The sequence below is a fragment of the Parus major genome, chromosome 2 (assembly GCF_001522545.3).
Source record: "Parus major isolate Abel chromosome 2, Parus_major1.1, whole genome shotgun sequence".
In the NCBI taxonomy this organism is placed as follows: domain Eukaryota; kingdom Metazoa; phylum Chordata; class Aves; order Passeriformes; family Paridae; genus Parus; species Parus major.
Window position 1 is genome coordinate 107,887,871 of NC_031769.1, and position 13,415 is coordinate 107,901,285.

The following is a 13,415-nucleotide window of genomic DNA, read 5'->3' on the forward strand; positions in this document are numbered from 1 at the left end:
CCCAGAAAAAGACACCCATTGTGTCTGAACTGAGCAGTATTTCTAGTTACCTTTAAACACATATCATAAACCCTTTATTTTGTGTTTCACCTTCTAAATTTTATGGGTAGCTCATCTGCTGCATTCTGGTTTCTATTCCATTCCAGAGCAGCCAGAACCAGTTGGCCAGTTTAACTGTTTTGTATCTTTGAGCAAAAGAAAGGAACCTCAAAAGGAAAGGTTTAAATCAATGTATGTAGGAAATTAGAAGACCTGAATCTCAGAAAAGAATTAAATATGAGGAAAGAAACCAATCCTTGAGGAGTTTTTAAGTCAGTTTTCATGCAGGAGTCCTTTGCCCTAGCTGCACTGCTTCCTTTTGCAAAATATCCAGAATAGCTAATTTATGGAGCCCTGCCAGCACTAAAGTCCAAACTATTATGGAATAACGTTATGGATCAAAGGTTATGATGATAATATCTTCCAACACACAAATTTAGTCTCTCTCATGGTTAAATAAAAAATATCTGAACAGCAAACATGTTTTTAAGAAAACACAAATTTTAGCACAAATGAGGAAATAGCACTGATAAGAACTGACTGCTTATTCATATCTGTAGATTCAAGGAAAAAATTTCACATCTTTAGGTGTAGTATTTGAATATTTCTCTGTTTGTCTTACCGTCCTAAAAACTGGACTTCACCTCTGTGATGGTGAGGAATGGATTTGTACTTCCCTAAATCACCTTCTGGTCTTGTTACATTGTATCCAGCATAGTGAACCCTGCAGTATAATACATAAACACGTTTGTAAAAACATCTTCTTACAACTCACCACACAAGTTAAAGCAAAAGTGAAAAATACACATCAAATATTTTAAAGATATGTCTTTCTGTTCACTAGCATACTCTTCCTAAAAAAAAACAGCAAATGTCCAAACTCAAGTAAAAAAGCTAGCAAATCAAATAGAATAATGAATAATAGTAACAACAACAACAACAACAACAATAATAATTATTCTTCAATATTTCCTGCTTGTTCCAGCATAAAAGTATGAGAATAAGCAAGAAAAAAAGTATGGAAACAAACTTCTCCTTTAAAAGGTATCTCTTTATAGACACACTCACAGAGATGCTTTCAATAGCTCAGTTAGAACAGTTTAGACTCATTCACTGTGAGCAGTTGGTAATGTCATGAGTAGGGCTGTCCATTGTCCAGCCTGGGACTATCAATATATTCACAAATGAACCTCTCTCTCAAACACTTCCTCTAAGATATGAAACTCTTGCTTACACTACATTTCTGTGGCATAGTATTTCATAATGTTAGCAGTAAGAGTGATGCAATATGCTTAGTATGGTTACCTGTTGTTATATCCGTTGTTATAAGACCTAGCTCTTAAAAACCTGCTAGTTTTCCCCAGGCCAAGAAAAAAAGAACATCATACTTATCCTTTCAAATTATATATTCTGATATTTCTGAAGCAAACTATGTAGAATTTGTCCATTTAAAACAAATTACAAAAAAGTTACAAGTAACAGAACAGAAAGCACCTAATTGGTCTCAAAGAGTGGATGGTACAGAAAGACCTAAGCACTCACCTGTTCCAAAGATCATCATCTTCTCCACCCCATCCCCAAAAGGCATTTGGAAAACCATTGATCTTCTTGAATTGTTCCACTGTCAGGCCACTTACACCACCAAAGAACTCATTGTATGGTAGGCTGGAAACAAAAGACAAATTCTACATTGTTAGCTGAACTGTGATGGGTAGCCCTCTCTTTGAATAACACCATTCCAAAAGAGCAAGTGCCCCAAACTAAGGACATGATCAGAGGCTGAATGTATTCACTAATGGAAACTGGTGCATAGATTGCCAGCATTAAGTAACGTACATCAAGTTGAACAAAAGGTTTGCAGTAGTGTCTGATTTGTATAAAAGGTGCTCTTAAACTGTAGCTCCAATTAGTATCACACATATGAAACAAAAGTCTACCAGGTATTTCAGATCAGATGGCTGATTCAGACCCATAGCTGAAGTGTTAAGTGAAGCCCTCAAACTACTTATGTTGACATTGTTCAACTGAAAAAACCCTCTTTAATCAACTGAAAAATTGCAAATCAGTAATGCATCAATTAAATAATTTCAATTCATTACTATATTCTACAGAACTGTCAAAATTTGACAGAAACAGTTTAACAGTACATATTAAACAGTGAATGACATGCTGATTTAAAAAAAAACCAAAACATTTTCCAGTTTTTAAAAGATAAACTTTTGAATCAAAAGGATCTAAGGGCTTTCCTGTCAGTAAGCAACAGTATTTGCTAACACATATAATTAAGCAGTAAGCAGTTGGTCAACATGAACAGCCTATCTATAAAACATATTTTTCCCCAGCCAATGTGATTTATAGGCCTCCAAACACTCTGTTAATCAAAAAAAAAAAAAAAAAATTAAAACATTTAAGTATCTGTATTTACTTCCATCAATATTAACTTGCATCCTTAACCCAGAAGCTGCTACAGTAGAGTAACTTTCTTTCAGAAGCAGCACACAATCTCATAAAACAAAAGTCTCTTAGGAGACACTTCCAAATCTGGAACCTTCAAGGGGTTAAGACCATCCACAAAAAGATTTACCATTGCTTAGGACACAACTGCCACACTGAATAAGTCCAGAATGCAAGGGGAAAGAAAATAGAAATACACAATCATGCAATTTCTAATCTCTGTGGAAACACAGGATTCAACCAAACCTTAATAGCACGTGGAGAAGGTTGCAATTGTATTTGCCTTCCAACATTTAACTGAAAGAGAAGGTGTTTTAACTCTCCTCCTCCCTTCAGAAAATCCCACATACATAGCTCCAAAATAACCAAAAAAAAAAACATTGCCAACCCAAAACCAACTGGAATATGACAGTTAGGCTTTTTGAGGTTTATTTATTTTTTGTATTTTACAAATCTGTCTTGGTTTTTTTATACAAAATGTATCAATTTACTTCTTTAGACATTATATAAATGCATAAAGTGTTTCATAAGTACACACAAAAATAGATGAAATCTCTTATCTATTCATAGGTGCTAATTTATTTATTTTTAAGTGTGTGTGAAATGTTTAAACATTTAACTGCTGATTGGCTGACCACTTGAAGTCCAGACACAGAGCAGCCATGGTTTTAAAGAATTGCTTTTAATTTACCAGGTTGTTGAGTTGATTAATTTCACAAATAAATTTCAGGATAGCAAATACATACATGTAGCAAACAATAAGCCACAGCTTTATGTGAAGTGATTCCAAGAATATCGTGAGATAACAGAGTGTTAAGAAGCAAGAGTAATGTAAACTGACAAGAAGAGAAAGAGGTAAGAAAACTGCAGGTCCCACTACATTCACCAAATGTCAATAGAGACTGAGAGAAAATATGCAAAATGGTCTAGCAGGAAGAAAATCATAAGTTTAAAAAGCAGTATGAAAAATAAATAAAAATGTACATTTAAGAGAAAATATCATGTGATATTTTCCTGGAGATTATCTGTTTTTCTTCTGTAACATCCAGCAGAGGTGTTTATGTAGCCAGAAAACATTTCTAGTAATTTAGGTAAGATTTTCCCCCTTGATATACAAAGCCCTTTTTTTTTTTCCGAGATCAACCTCATTGCAATAAGCTCAATATTGAAAATCATATAAAATAACGATAATATAAAAATAATATATTTTAATTAGTGACGCATCAAAAGTAGATACTAAAATTAAATCTCTTTTAGTAACTAAATATTCATTTCTCTAAATAGCATAGTAGGAAGCTGCTTTGTTCTTTTCACCTACTGTATATAGTGTCACAAAATCCATACACTTTTAAATATTTTTGGGTATTTAAGAAATAATGTGACTAAAACTATTTCCTTACATGTACATGTACTTGTCCAGCTTTGCTGCAAAATGACGTGGCATTTCTCCACATCCATAGTAATTTCTGTCACTTTCAGGTAAGTGATCCACATCATGGAATATTATGCAGTCCCAGACAGCATCCTTCATTGCCTCTTTGAAGCCAACATTAAAGAGCATTGCACGATTAAAAGGTTGTGTACCTGTCTTCATACAGAAAACAAAGGAGACATTGTAAAAATCAAGAAGAGACAAAAAATTCAATACTATGAGAAAAACATACTCTAACACACACACACACAAAAAAAAAAAAAAAAAAAAAAAAGATTGACAATGATGCCCCTTTTGACCTGCAGCTCATGTTGGGTTGGCTGCACCCCAGGATGGGGTTTGCCCTCCTGGCTGCCAGGGCACACACCGCTGGCTCCTGTGAGGCAGGGCTGAGCCTGGCTCCTGCTGCCAAACAGCAACCCCAGATCCCTTTGTGCAGGGCTGCTCTCCAGTCACTCCCAATTTACACTTGTGCCTGGCTTTACTCCATCCCAGGAGCAGAGTGGGACATTTTGACTTATTAAATCTCATCCCCTTAATAACTGCCCAATGCTCCAATTCATCTAGAACCCTCTGCAAGGAATCCCATCCTTTAAAAGTCAACCACAACCTCCCAGCTGGATCTCATCAGAAACTTGCTGATGGTGCATTCAGCTCCTGCATACACTGAACGTAAAGGCCCTGGAACTGAGCCCTGAGGAACACTGCTGCTGACCTACTTTTTTGCTGTGAAAATTTACAATGACAATAGATTCTAAGAGGTCATCTTATTACCTACAAAATATCAGTACAATAGAAATATATATATCAATATATCAATATATCAATATATCAATATATCAATATATCAATACAATATAAATACAATATAGTTGAAGAAAAGTGTCATGGCTCTGGCCACTGCTTAAACTGGGGAATGGAGGTGAACTTTCCTGCTTCACTTAAAGAAGTAGAAGAATGGAGTAACAATTTTAAAATTCTGGATTCATCCAAATCTTGGTAAGAATATCAAACCCCTTTTAGTAAGGAATCTTAAAAGTCACTTTTCAAGTAGATGCTGTTACCTGTTCAACAACATAGAAGGCAAATTCCAGCCTCTGCTTCTGCAACATAGGTATCAGATGGCGGAAAAAAATTGGAAGATGCTCATGACGATTCCGAAAAGGAATAAGGATAGCCACCTTCAGAAAAAAAACCCCAAAACTATTATATCAGCATTTTAAAATTTTAATTTTTCAGTACAGATCAAGTTTCCTGTGGCTTTTCAACTTTTACATTTAAATTGGCTCAGTGTTTTACATGTTGGTTCCCCCTAGGAAAGTGCGCTAGAAATTTGCTCAAATAATTAAGAAAAAAAATTTGAGTAAAATGAAAATAAGATTTTTCTCTTATGTTCACTTACTTCTAGTTATGCTTCAAGCAACAGACACACAGGACAGATTTGCAACCATATAATGAAATGTTTAATAACTACAGCTAATGAACCTTTAGAAGTCCTTGGTGATCCATTTCAAATTTTTCTCCTAGCTGAAGTTTCTTCCTGAGCACAGATGGCATACTACAAATACTATAATATACTAAATATGTAGCACCAAAAGACTGAGTGCTTGCAATGGTAAATTATTCTTACATACCAACAAGAAAAAATAAACCAAAACAGAAAATCAGCATCTAACCTTCCACCGTGGCTTACAGTCATTTGGTTTCCAGTGTCCTCCTGGTTTAATGTCTAAATCTTTTGAGAACAGTTGCTGAATTTCATCAAAACTAATTTCACTCATATTGACATCAATAAGGCCTCCTAAAGAGAAGAAAAAAAAATATATACTAATTTTAATTAAGACCTAATTAATTGACCTAACACTACAAGGAATATCATGGACAAATGGCATCAGAAATTTGTAGCTACACAACCTACAAGGAAATAAGAAACAATTTATACTATCCTCTTAATCTTGAATTCTTAAAGAATTAATTTTTAGTGTTTCCAAAAAGAAACATTCCTTCCATAAAACCCATAAACAAAATACTCATTTCAGAGGACACAGAACAAGGCAAATAATTTGAATTCTGCATGTTTTAGAGAAAATTTGGGTTGTCTTTCAAGTACCACTAGTAAAAATCCCACATCACCTGCACTACTGCACCTTTACTCAAATTCTGTGTGCCTTCCTGCTCCATTTCCACGTTAAAAGAAAATGAATCATCACTACACTCCACAAACTTCCTCAATTTGAATTTTAGATGATGTGCACGTAGTCTTCATCCACTAATTCACCACTATTTGCTTCAAACTAATTCATAGCAATGGGCTGGATTTGAGAATTACCATTGGTAAAACTAATGACTCCAGTGGGAAAAGCATTTGCAAAAGACATGAGAGTGAAATTCAGTAAGTTATTGAATAAAGACCACAATAATATTTGAAAAAAATCAGATTAGTACCTACTATGAGAAAATATTACCTTAGTTGACAGTTGAAAGTTGTCAGCCATTAGTTTATGCATGTGTAAAAACTGAAAATAATGATTCATAGCAAATACCCTCAAAAGCAATAGAAAGAATCAAGGAAATCTGGGGAGAAGTATGAATGAAGTATGAATGAATGTAACACTCATTAATTAGAAGCTCAAGTTTTCCTTCAGCAACTACTATAATCTAGATTATCAAATAAAAAATTTGCAAGAACTTTCTGACAAACACCATAAAATATTCTTTTTACTTTTGTCTAGAAAGTTAAGTATTTTGGTGCAGGTTGGTTTAAAGTCAGTAAAAATAAAAACACTCCCATTTTCTCCCATGTGTCCATACCCAAAAGATCCTCTTTGTGCCAAATAGATTGTTTGTGTCACAAAATGAACTAGTTATCTAAATCTTTTGAAAACATTGAAATTTTTGGAACACACTAGGAATAACTATTGTTTTCAGAAGAAGGTAGAAGATACTGCAAGAGCTATTTTAGTTTGAGGTATGCTTAAATATAGTACTACTTGCAAATGAAGAAGGTAACTTTTTTAATGTAAAATCATAGGTGGAAAATTATAAATAACAGTACATTATGAAGCTATTTCAAGAGATTCAAAGAAACCCATATTTTTTTCATTATTTTATGAAAAAAGAAAACCTGGCAATTGCTAAAAAACCTGCATAGATACAAGCTAGTCCTACAGAGATTTAAATACAAATTTTTAAATAATTAAAAATTCAAATAACTATTTAAAAATAAGCTTATATTATCATAATGGTTGTGTCTGAAACTCTTCAACAACCCAAAAAAGAAATCTTATGAAATATAGAGTCAAGGTCAATCAACAAAGGACCAGTATATGAAAATGTACAAATAAATTTTAAAAAAATTAAAAATTTAATTTAAAAAATCAATTTCAACTACCAAGAGACAGAAAAGCAGCAAGAGTCTTTCAGTTCAAATACAGAATCTAAAGAGAAAATAAATAAACGTCAATTACTACACCAGAAAGTGAAGGGAATAACACGTGATTCAGACACCTCAGTCCTCTGAGAAAGTGCAGATGCAATCAGATGATTATACAGTTTAAATCAGAAGAAAACATTAAATGGTAGAATAGTATTTAGATAAAGCCTTTAGATAAAGGTGCTTCTAAGTCCATGGGACATGATGAAATTCCATCCAGAGTGTTTAAAAAACAGCAATAGTATTACTATACTAATTATAGTATATAATTGTACTGAATTATAAGTATTGGTACTATCAAAAGTACATAGGAGATGAGTGAATAGATATCAGCATTTTTTCCCTGTCATTGGTGGGGGGCAGGAGAAGGCATCTCTGTAAATAACTGCTTATTATTCACTAGTTCCATCAGTGTCTAGCAGGCTGCAATAAAACATATTTATGCAATCCACAAAATAAGAAAGCTGAGAAAGCAAAAAAGATTTTGAAGAAGAAAATCAGAAAAAAAATTAATTCAACAAATGACATACAGAAAACAATAAAGTAAAATTAATTTGAAATAATAAAGGATGGTGTGTTAATGAAGGAAAAAATGAAGCATGCACAACAAAACAAGCCATACCTGGCTGCATGATAGATATAGAATATATGCAGAAAGACAGTTTTACAGTTTATAATGGATTGCACATTAACATAATCCAATGCAATGCAATTGTACAAAAATAGAAAATCTTATCCTGGAATGTATTAACTGCTGCTGTGTGAAAAAAAACAAAGAGTTTTCCAAAACTAATTTGTTTTGTAGGCAGGATTTAAGCCAGTTATGATGCTTTACAAAGAAATCAAATTAAAGACAGTCTATGATGCAAAAAATTCAAGAATGACAAGAGCTTTAGAAACTATGCAGTCTAGAAAGGTTGGAATTATCAGTTCATCTACAAAGGAAAAGACAGACAGATTCTTGTACTGCTTCTATCTTGAAGAAGAGGTGTTTTGCTTACGAATTACAACAGCATTGCTCAACCAGTGGGTTATAACCTGTTATACTGAGTCACACAACAAAAGGCATTAGCTGTTCCTATTTTAAGATCATACGGACTTGGGACCAAACATGATTTTACCATGCCCCTCTCATGATATAAATATGGCAAGTGGATGCAAAGAAGAAAAGTTGACTTCTATAATAACCTTGGACTAATTAAGCATGTCAAAGTATACACGACTCAACAGTCTTTCTTCCCTGGCTATTTCACACTTCCTACAACATTTCTTTAGATTAAAAGATCTTCAGAGATGATTTAGATTATAAATAGAAAGATGATCATTAAAATGCCATACATAGAAACCAAAAAGGGAAACACATATCCCTTTGTTGAAAAGCAACTTATCTAGTGAACCATTTTCTATTAAAATTAATATTTATTAAATTAAACAGGATAGAAGAAGTACAGAGCAATTACTAACAACAACAAAAATAGTGGAAAAATGAGAGCAGCAACAAGGAGATCTATAGAGAAATTACTAGTAGAACTATTTAGTTTTGAACTAATCTGGCAGAATTCCAACAGCCTGGTCTTTTGAAAGTGCCATTAAAAATACTAATTTATATGCATTTTTCAATCATCAAAAACATCACATCTTCTTTCTCTGATCATCCAGATTTGTCCTTTGGTGAACATTTTATGTTTCCAAACGTAGCTAAAACATTTACGAATTAAATACTTTGGTTGTATTTGTTCAGATGTTCAATATTGTATAAAAATGTGATTTTGAAAGTCAAACCCTATCTCTGGAGGGAAGGATGTTGAAATAAGGCTATTACGATACCATGGGCCTAATTACTACCTGGTTTAAGACAGTTTTCTATCTGATTTAGTTTCATAAACAACAGCAACTGCTCAATACTTTTGGCTCCATGTCTGTATATTTAAAACATAAAACAAAGTTTAGAATCTGACATTACTGAAAAGAAACACAGGTAACATGCACTGTTTCTGTTTTCTTCAACAGATAAGCTCAGTTGAGATTAAAAAAAAAAAAAAGTTATAAAGGAATCCAGGTTATCCTAATAAAATCTACTCCTTTTCTTTGAATTAAAATTGATCAGAATTCAGTTCAGCTGCCAGCAACATTTTTTGGTATGGATCTGAACTGATATGTTAGATATTTAATTAATTGCTCATGCTGAATGACAGCTCACAGATAAAGTCAGGTGTCTAAAAGACATGAGATTAGAATTCTGGAATGCATCACAAATAACTTCAGAAACTATATGAAATTTTCTCTCTTACAAATCAGTAGTTCAATTATTTGATTTCAAATTAGTAAATGTGATTAGTAAAGACACCAAAACTTCAGAACACATTAGTTACAGGCAAATTTCTGCTAAGCATCATTGTGCATTATCAGATGTATTTTGTCCACTACTTTCTGTTCTATACTTAAGACTCCTTACAATTTTATTTTAAATAAAAATAACTGTGTCTTGTTTAAAATACAATTCAATTTACTAGATAAACATTAAGATCAGTTTAAAACTTACTCATATAAGGCAGCTTCTCTGGACAAGGTTGGTAAGGAGAGTAGGTGAAGTTCTCTGGAAGATACATTGTTGTTTGAGCAACCCAGTCACTAGAATTGTTTCCTTCAGGATAATCTTAAAAAGAAGAATTGATTTTTGTAAAAACCTGTTATCCACTGAAATTCTACCACAGCATCATTCAGGTAAGAGCATTAATTTTTGGTTAAAAAATTCCTAGCAGCATGATTAAAAACATAATTTTATTCCACTAGAGGAATTATAATTAAAAACAAATATCTTTGTTACAGCTAATACAAATCTTTCCTACTAAAGTGAACTGAAAAATAGTAACTATTTGACCTTGACTCCAATTTCAGAGAAGTAGGACTTGGGTCTAAGTTTTTATGATCAAGCTATGTCATTAGTGAAATTAAATAAGAAGTATTCTTACCTGTGCCATTCAGTGTAGTATTTTTGTTAGTGTACAATCTTATCATGTGTCCTATTGTTTTCACATTTTCTCTCAACATTATACCACGAGCTTGCACCATAAAGAGATATGTGTTTGCTGATAAAACAAAAAAGCAGTTTTGAATTTGTATTAAAACTATGTATTTCCAAATTATTCTAACATACATCTATAATGTATTTGACATTTTTTTTACTGTGTCTGAAACCATGGTCAGTGAACAACAATTCTTTGAGATGAGGGTCCACACAGTGAAACCTAACAGCAACAATAAAAAAGAATAAAATGGATAACCATTTTATAATAATCATAGCTCTGTTCAAACCCAAAAATAACAGACTGTCAATAAACATTTTATATGACACTTTCATTTCTCTTTAACTTACAAAAAGCAACTGAGAGTGACAAGAAAATTTAATTTACCAATAAAAACATTTTCATATGTAGATACATGTCTCATATATAGATCTACTAAAATATCATTGAAATATAGGACAAAGAAAAAAGCCTAGAAAATCTTTCAGTCCCATATAATGGTCCCCTTTTTTACACACTAGTTAACACAATTTCCAGTCAAAATGTACTGTTATTCATTCACTCCAAACAGCTGCTTTGTTACACAACTGTTACAAATCTCTGCCAATCTAAAAGTATTAATGTTTTATAATTATACATGAAATATTTATTATAAGCATCAAGGGTGAGTAAATCAACATTCTGAGTAATTAAGTGATTCACTAACAACAGCAGCATGAAATATTTTTCTGTCTCAATCTTGCACCCAAAGCCCCAAATATGATCTCAAGACATTTCTTGGTATTCAACAGAAGTAAGTAAGGTAGAAATGAAACTGCATTTATATCTGAGTGAGCAAATGTCTACCCAGAATTCAAAGAGCTAAAACAATATTGCAAAGGGAAGGAGAAATTTCCTTTACAGGAGTTAGCAAAGAGGGTCAAAGGGATCATCTGTCACTTCACCTACATTAAACACCCTATTGCCTGGGGGATTTGGCTCCCTGTAACTAGCAACCACCCTATCAACAAAAAAAAGTGCTCTGCATCTTAGGGGGAAAGAACTAAACATACTAGGGATTAAAAATAAATAAAGAGATTAAAGAAAAGTTGGAAAATTATCTCAGGAACTCCATCAGATGACCCAGCACCAGTGGCATACACAAGTAACTCCAGATCAACCAATAACTTCTTATAGCCCAAGGCAGAGTCTGGAGCTACAGAGAACTGTGTGCAAGAGACTGGGGGCACTTCCAGAGAGGAAAACATGGTGATTAATTCCACCACATTAGCAAACAATATTACCAACACCTACAGAGATAAAAACACCAGCACTGTCCTTCAAGGACAAGTATTTCAAAGCCCTACAATAATGTCTTTATTTTTAAATGAATGAATGGGGGCATTGTCCCAGCTTTCAAAGAACTCTTTATTAAAATAAGGTATATTAACAGCTAAGAGTCTCTTAACCTGTCAGGTGCCATGCATGGCATGTAATTCTCAAAACCTTGGCCAGCATGACTAGCTGTGTTTGTCAACAAGAGTTTACATGAGTGTGAAGTTACTCAGCTGCTACCATCCTGAAGTCGTCTCAGCACCTTCTGGCCACCAAAACAGAAGCAAAGCAAAACAAAAAAGCTACAGCCTTGGCCTGACAACAGGTAGGAAATCACAGAAGAAAAATTCTTACCGGGATTCAAGACAACAGATAACAATCAGATTTCCTTAAACAAAAATTACACAAAAACTTCTCAGAAATTTAAACCAATTCTCGTAAAGTTCCAAATATTTAATTCCATTTGTAGTTTTCCATTCAAATACTGGAATTTTTAGGGTGTCTCTACCAAGCATTTAAAGGATTTTATTCAATCTGTGAATTCCTATATGAAGTTACCTATTCAAGAAATCTCCTCCTTTAGGAACCAACATAAAGGAAATTTGATCTGTTTTGCCAAGAACAATTTTTTACCTTCAAACAAGCAATTTCAAAATTCAAGGCTTTCCTGAAAGTAAAACCATGTGTATCTTTGCCTTTCAAATAAAAAATGCCTAATTAACAAAAAATTCCTTTCTTCAAATTTCAACATATTTTTCATTGGTATTATTCCTTCTTTTTTCCCAAATAATTTTTTTCTCCCATAGGCACAGCTCTTCTCTTCAATATCTTCCTATTCCAACACTAAAATAAAGTGGGGGTTTTTTATATAAATCTGTTAGTAAATATTGATTTCAGAGCTAACATCTGGAAGACTGTGTGCTTTATTATCCTTTTTTATGTGATACCAAAAGCTAAAGTCACTTGAATTGTTAAATCTGCAGAAGGTTTATAGAGCTTTCAGCAGGCTTATAGAAGGATAACCTTAATTCACATAAACCAGGTATGGTAGGTTGATGTGGCTAACAGCTAAGTCCCCACCCAGTTGTTTGCTCACTCCCCTGAAGTGAGATGGAAGAAACAATAAGGGCAAAAGTCTTAGGAACCTGATATTGTAAAGAATTCAGACTAATGATTTTCAAACAAGTCCACAAAAATATCAAGAGGCCATGTAAATATTCTCAATTTTTATGGGAAATGTTACTGCAGTCCAGATAATGTAGACATAAACCTTGGAAAAACAAGATTTTCTGCAAAAGCATCTTCCCTTTTAGTGAAGTACAACTTATCCCTTCTGACACAGAGGGGAAAAATTTGAACAAACACAAGACCTTTGTGAGAGAGAAAGTTAGAAAAGGCATTTGTCTTAAAAATAGACATCATGAAAAGACATAATTGAAAAAAAAAACTCAACCAGGTAAAGTCTGCTGCCACCTTGGTTTAAGTATGCAAGAGCTGCTCTTGCAGCCAGGAAGATCTAACCTGGCCATGTTTTTATCAATTCTTGTCTACCTCCTCTTTCTTGCTGAACTGCTTGTCAATTCACTATCCAACTCTACACATCAGGAATGAATCAGGAATAAAACATTCTCCTTTCTGGGCAGTCTTTTTCCCACTACCTGGCTCTCCAGCACAATCACAATTACAAGGAGTACAGATCTGCTCAGTTTATTCCACT

General features: G+C 33.4%; 1 protein-coding gene and 1 long non-coding RNA gene across 3 annotated transcripts in view; one reads left to right on the forward strand and one right to left on the reverse strand.

Annotated features, from left to right (window-relative positions):
- B4GALT6 (beta-1,4-galactosyltransferase 6) overlaps positions 1-13,415 on the reverse strand; it is a 30,649-nt gene that overhangs the window by 4,187 nt on the left and 13,047 nt on the right. For both annotated transcript variants that reach the window (XM_015617962.3, XM_033512247.1), the window contains 7 exons: positions 10,331-10,447; positions 9,901-10,014; positions 5,602-5,726; positions 4,990-5,106; positions 3,894-4,081; positions 1,582-1,704; positions 662-763 (listed from right to left, as the gene is read on the reverse strand). In XM_015617962.3, coding sequence (XP_015473448.1) covers positions 662-763; positions 1,582-1,704; positions 3,894-4,081; positions 4,990-5,106; positions 5,602-5,726; positions 9,901-10,014; positions 10,331-10,447 — 886 coding nt within the window. The remainder of the gene's footprint in view (positions 1-661; positions 764-1,581; positions 1,705-3,893; positions 4,082-4,989; positions 5,107-5,601; positions 5,727-9,900; positions 10,015-10,330; positions 10,448-13,415) is intronic.
- LOC107200041 lies at positions 10,009-12,446 on the forward strand. Its single transcript, XR_001519467.2, has 2 exons — positions 10,009-10,082; positions 12,282-12,446. It is a non-coding gene; the product is annotated as an uncharacterized LOC107200041 (long non-coding RNA).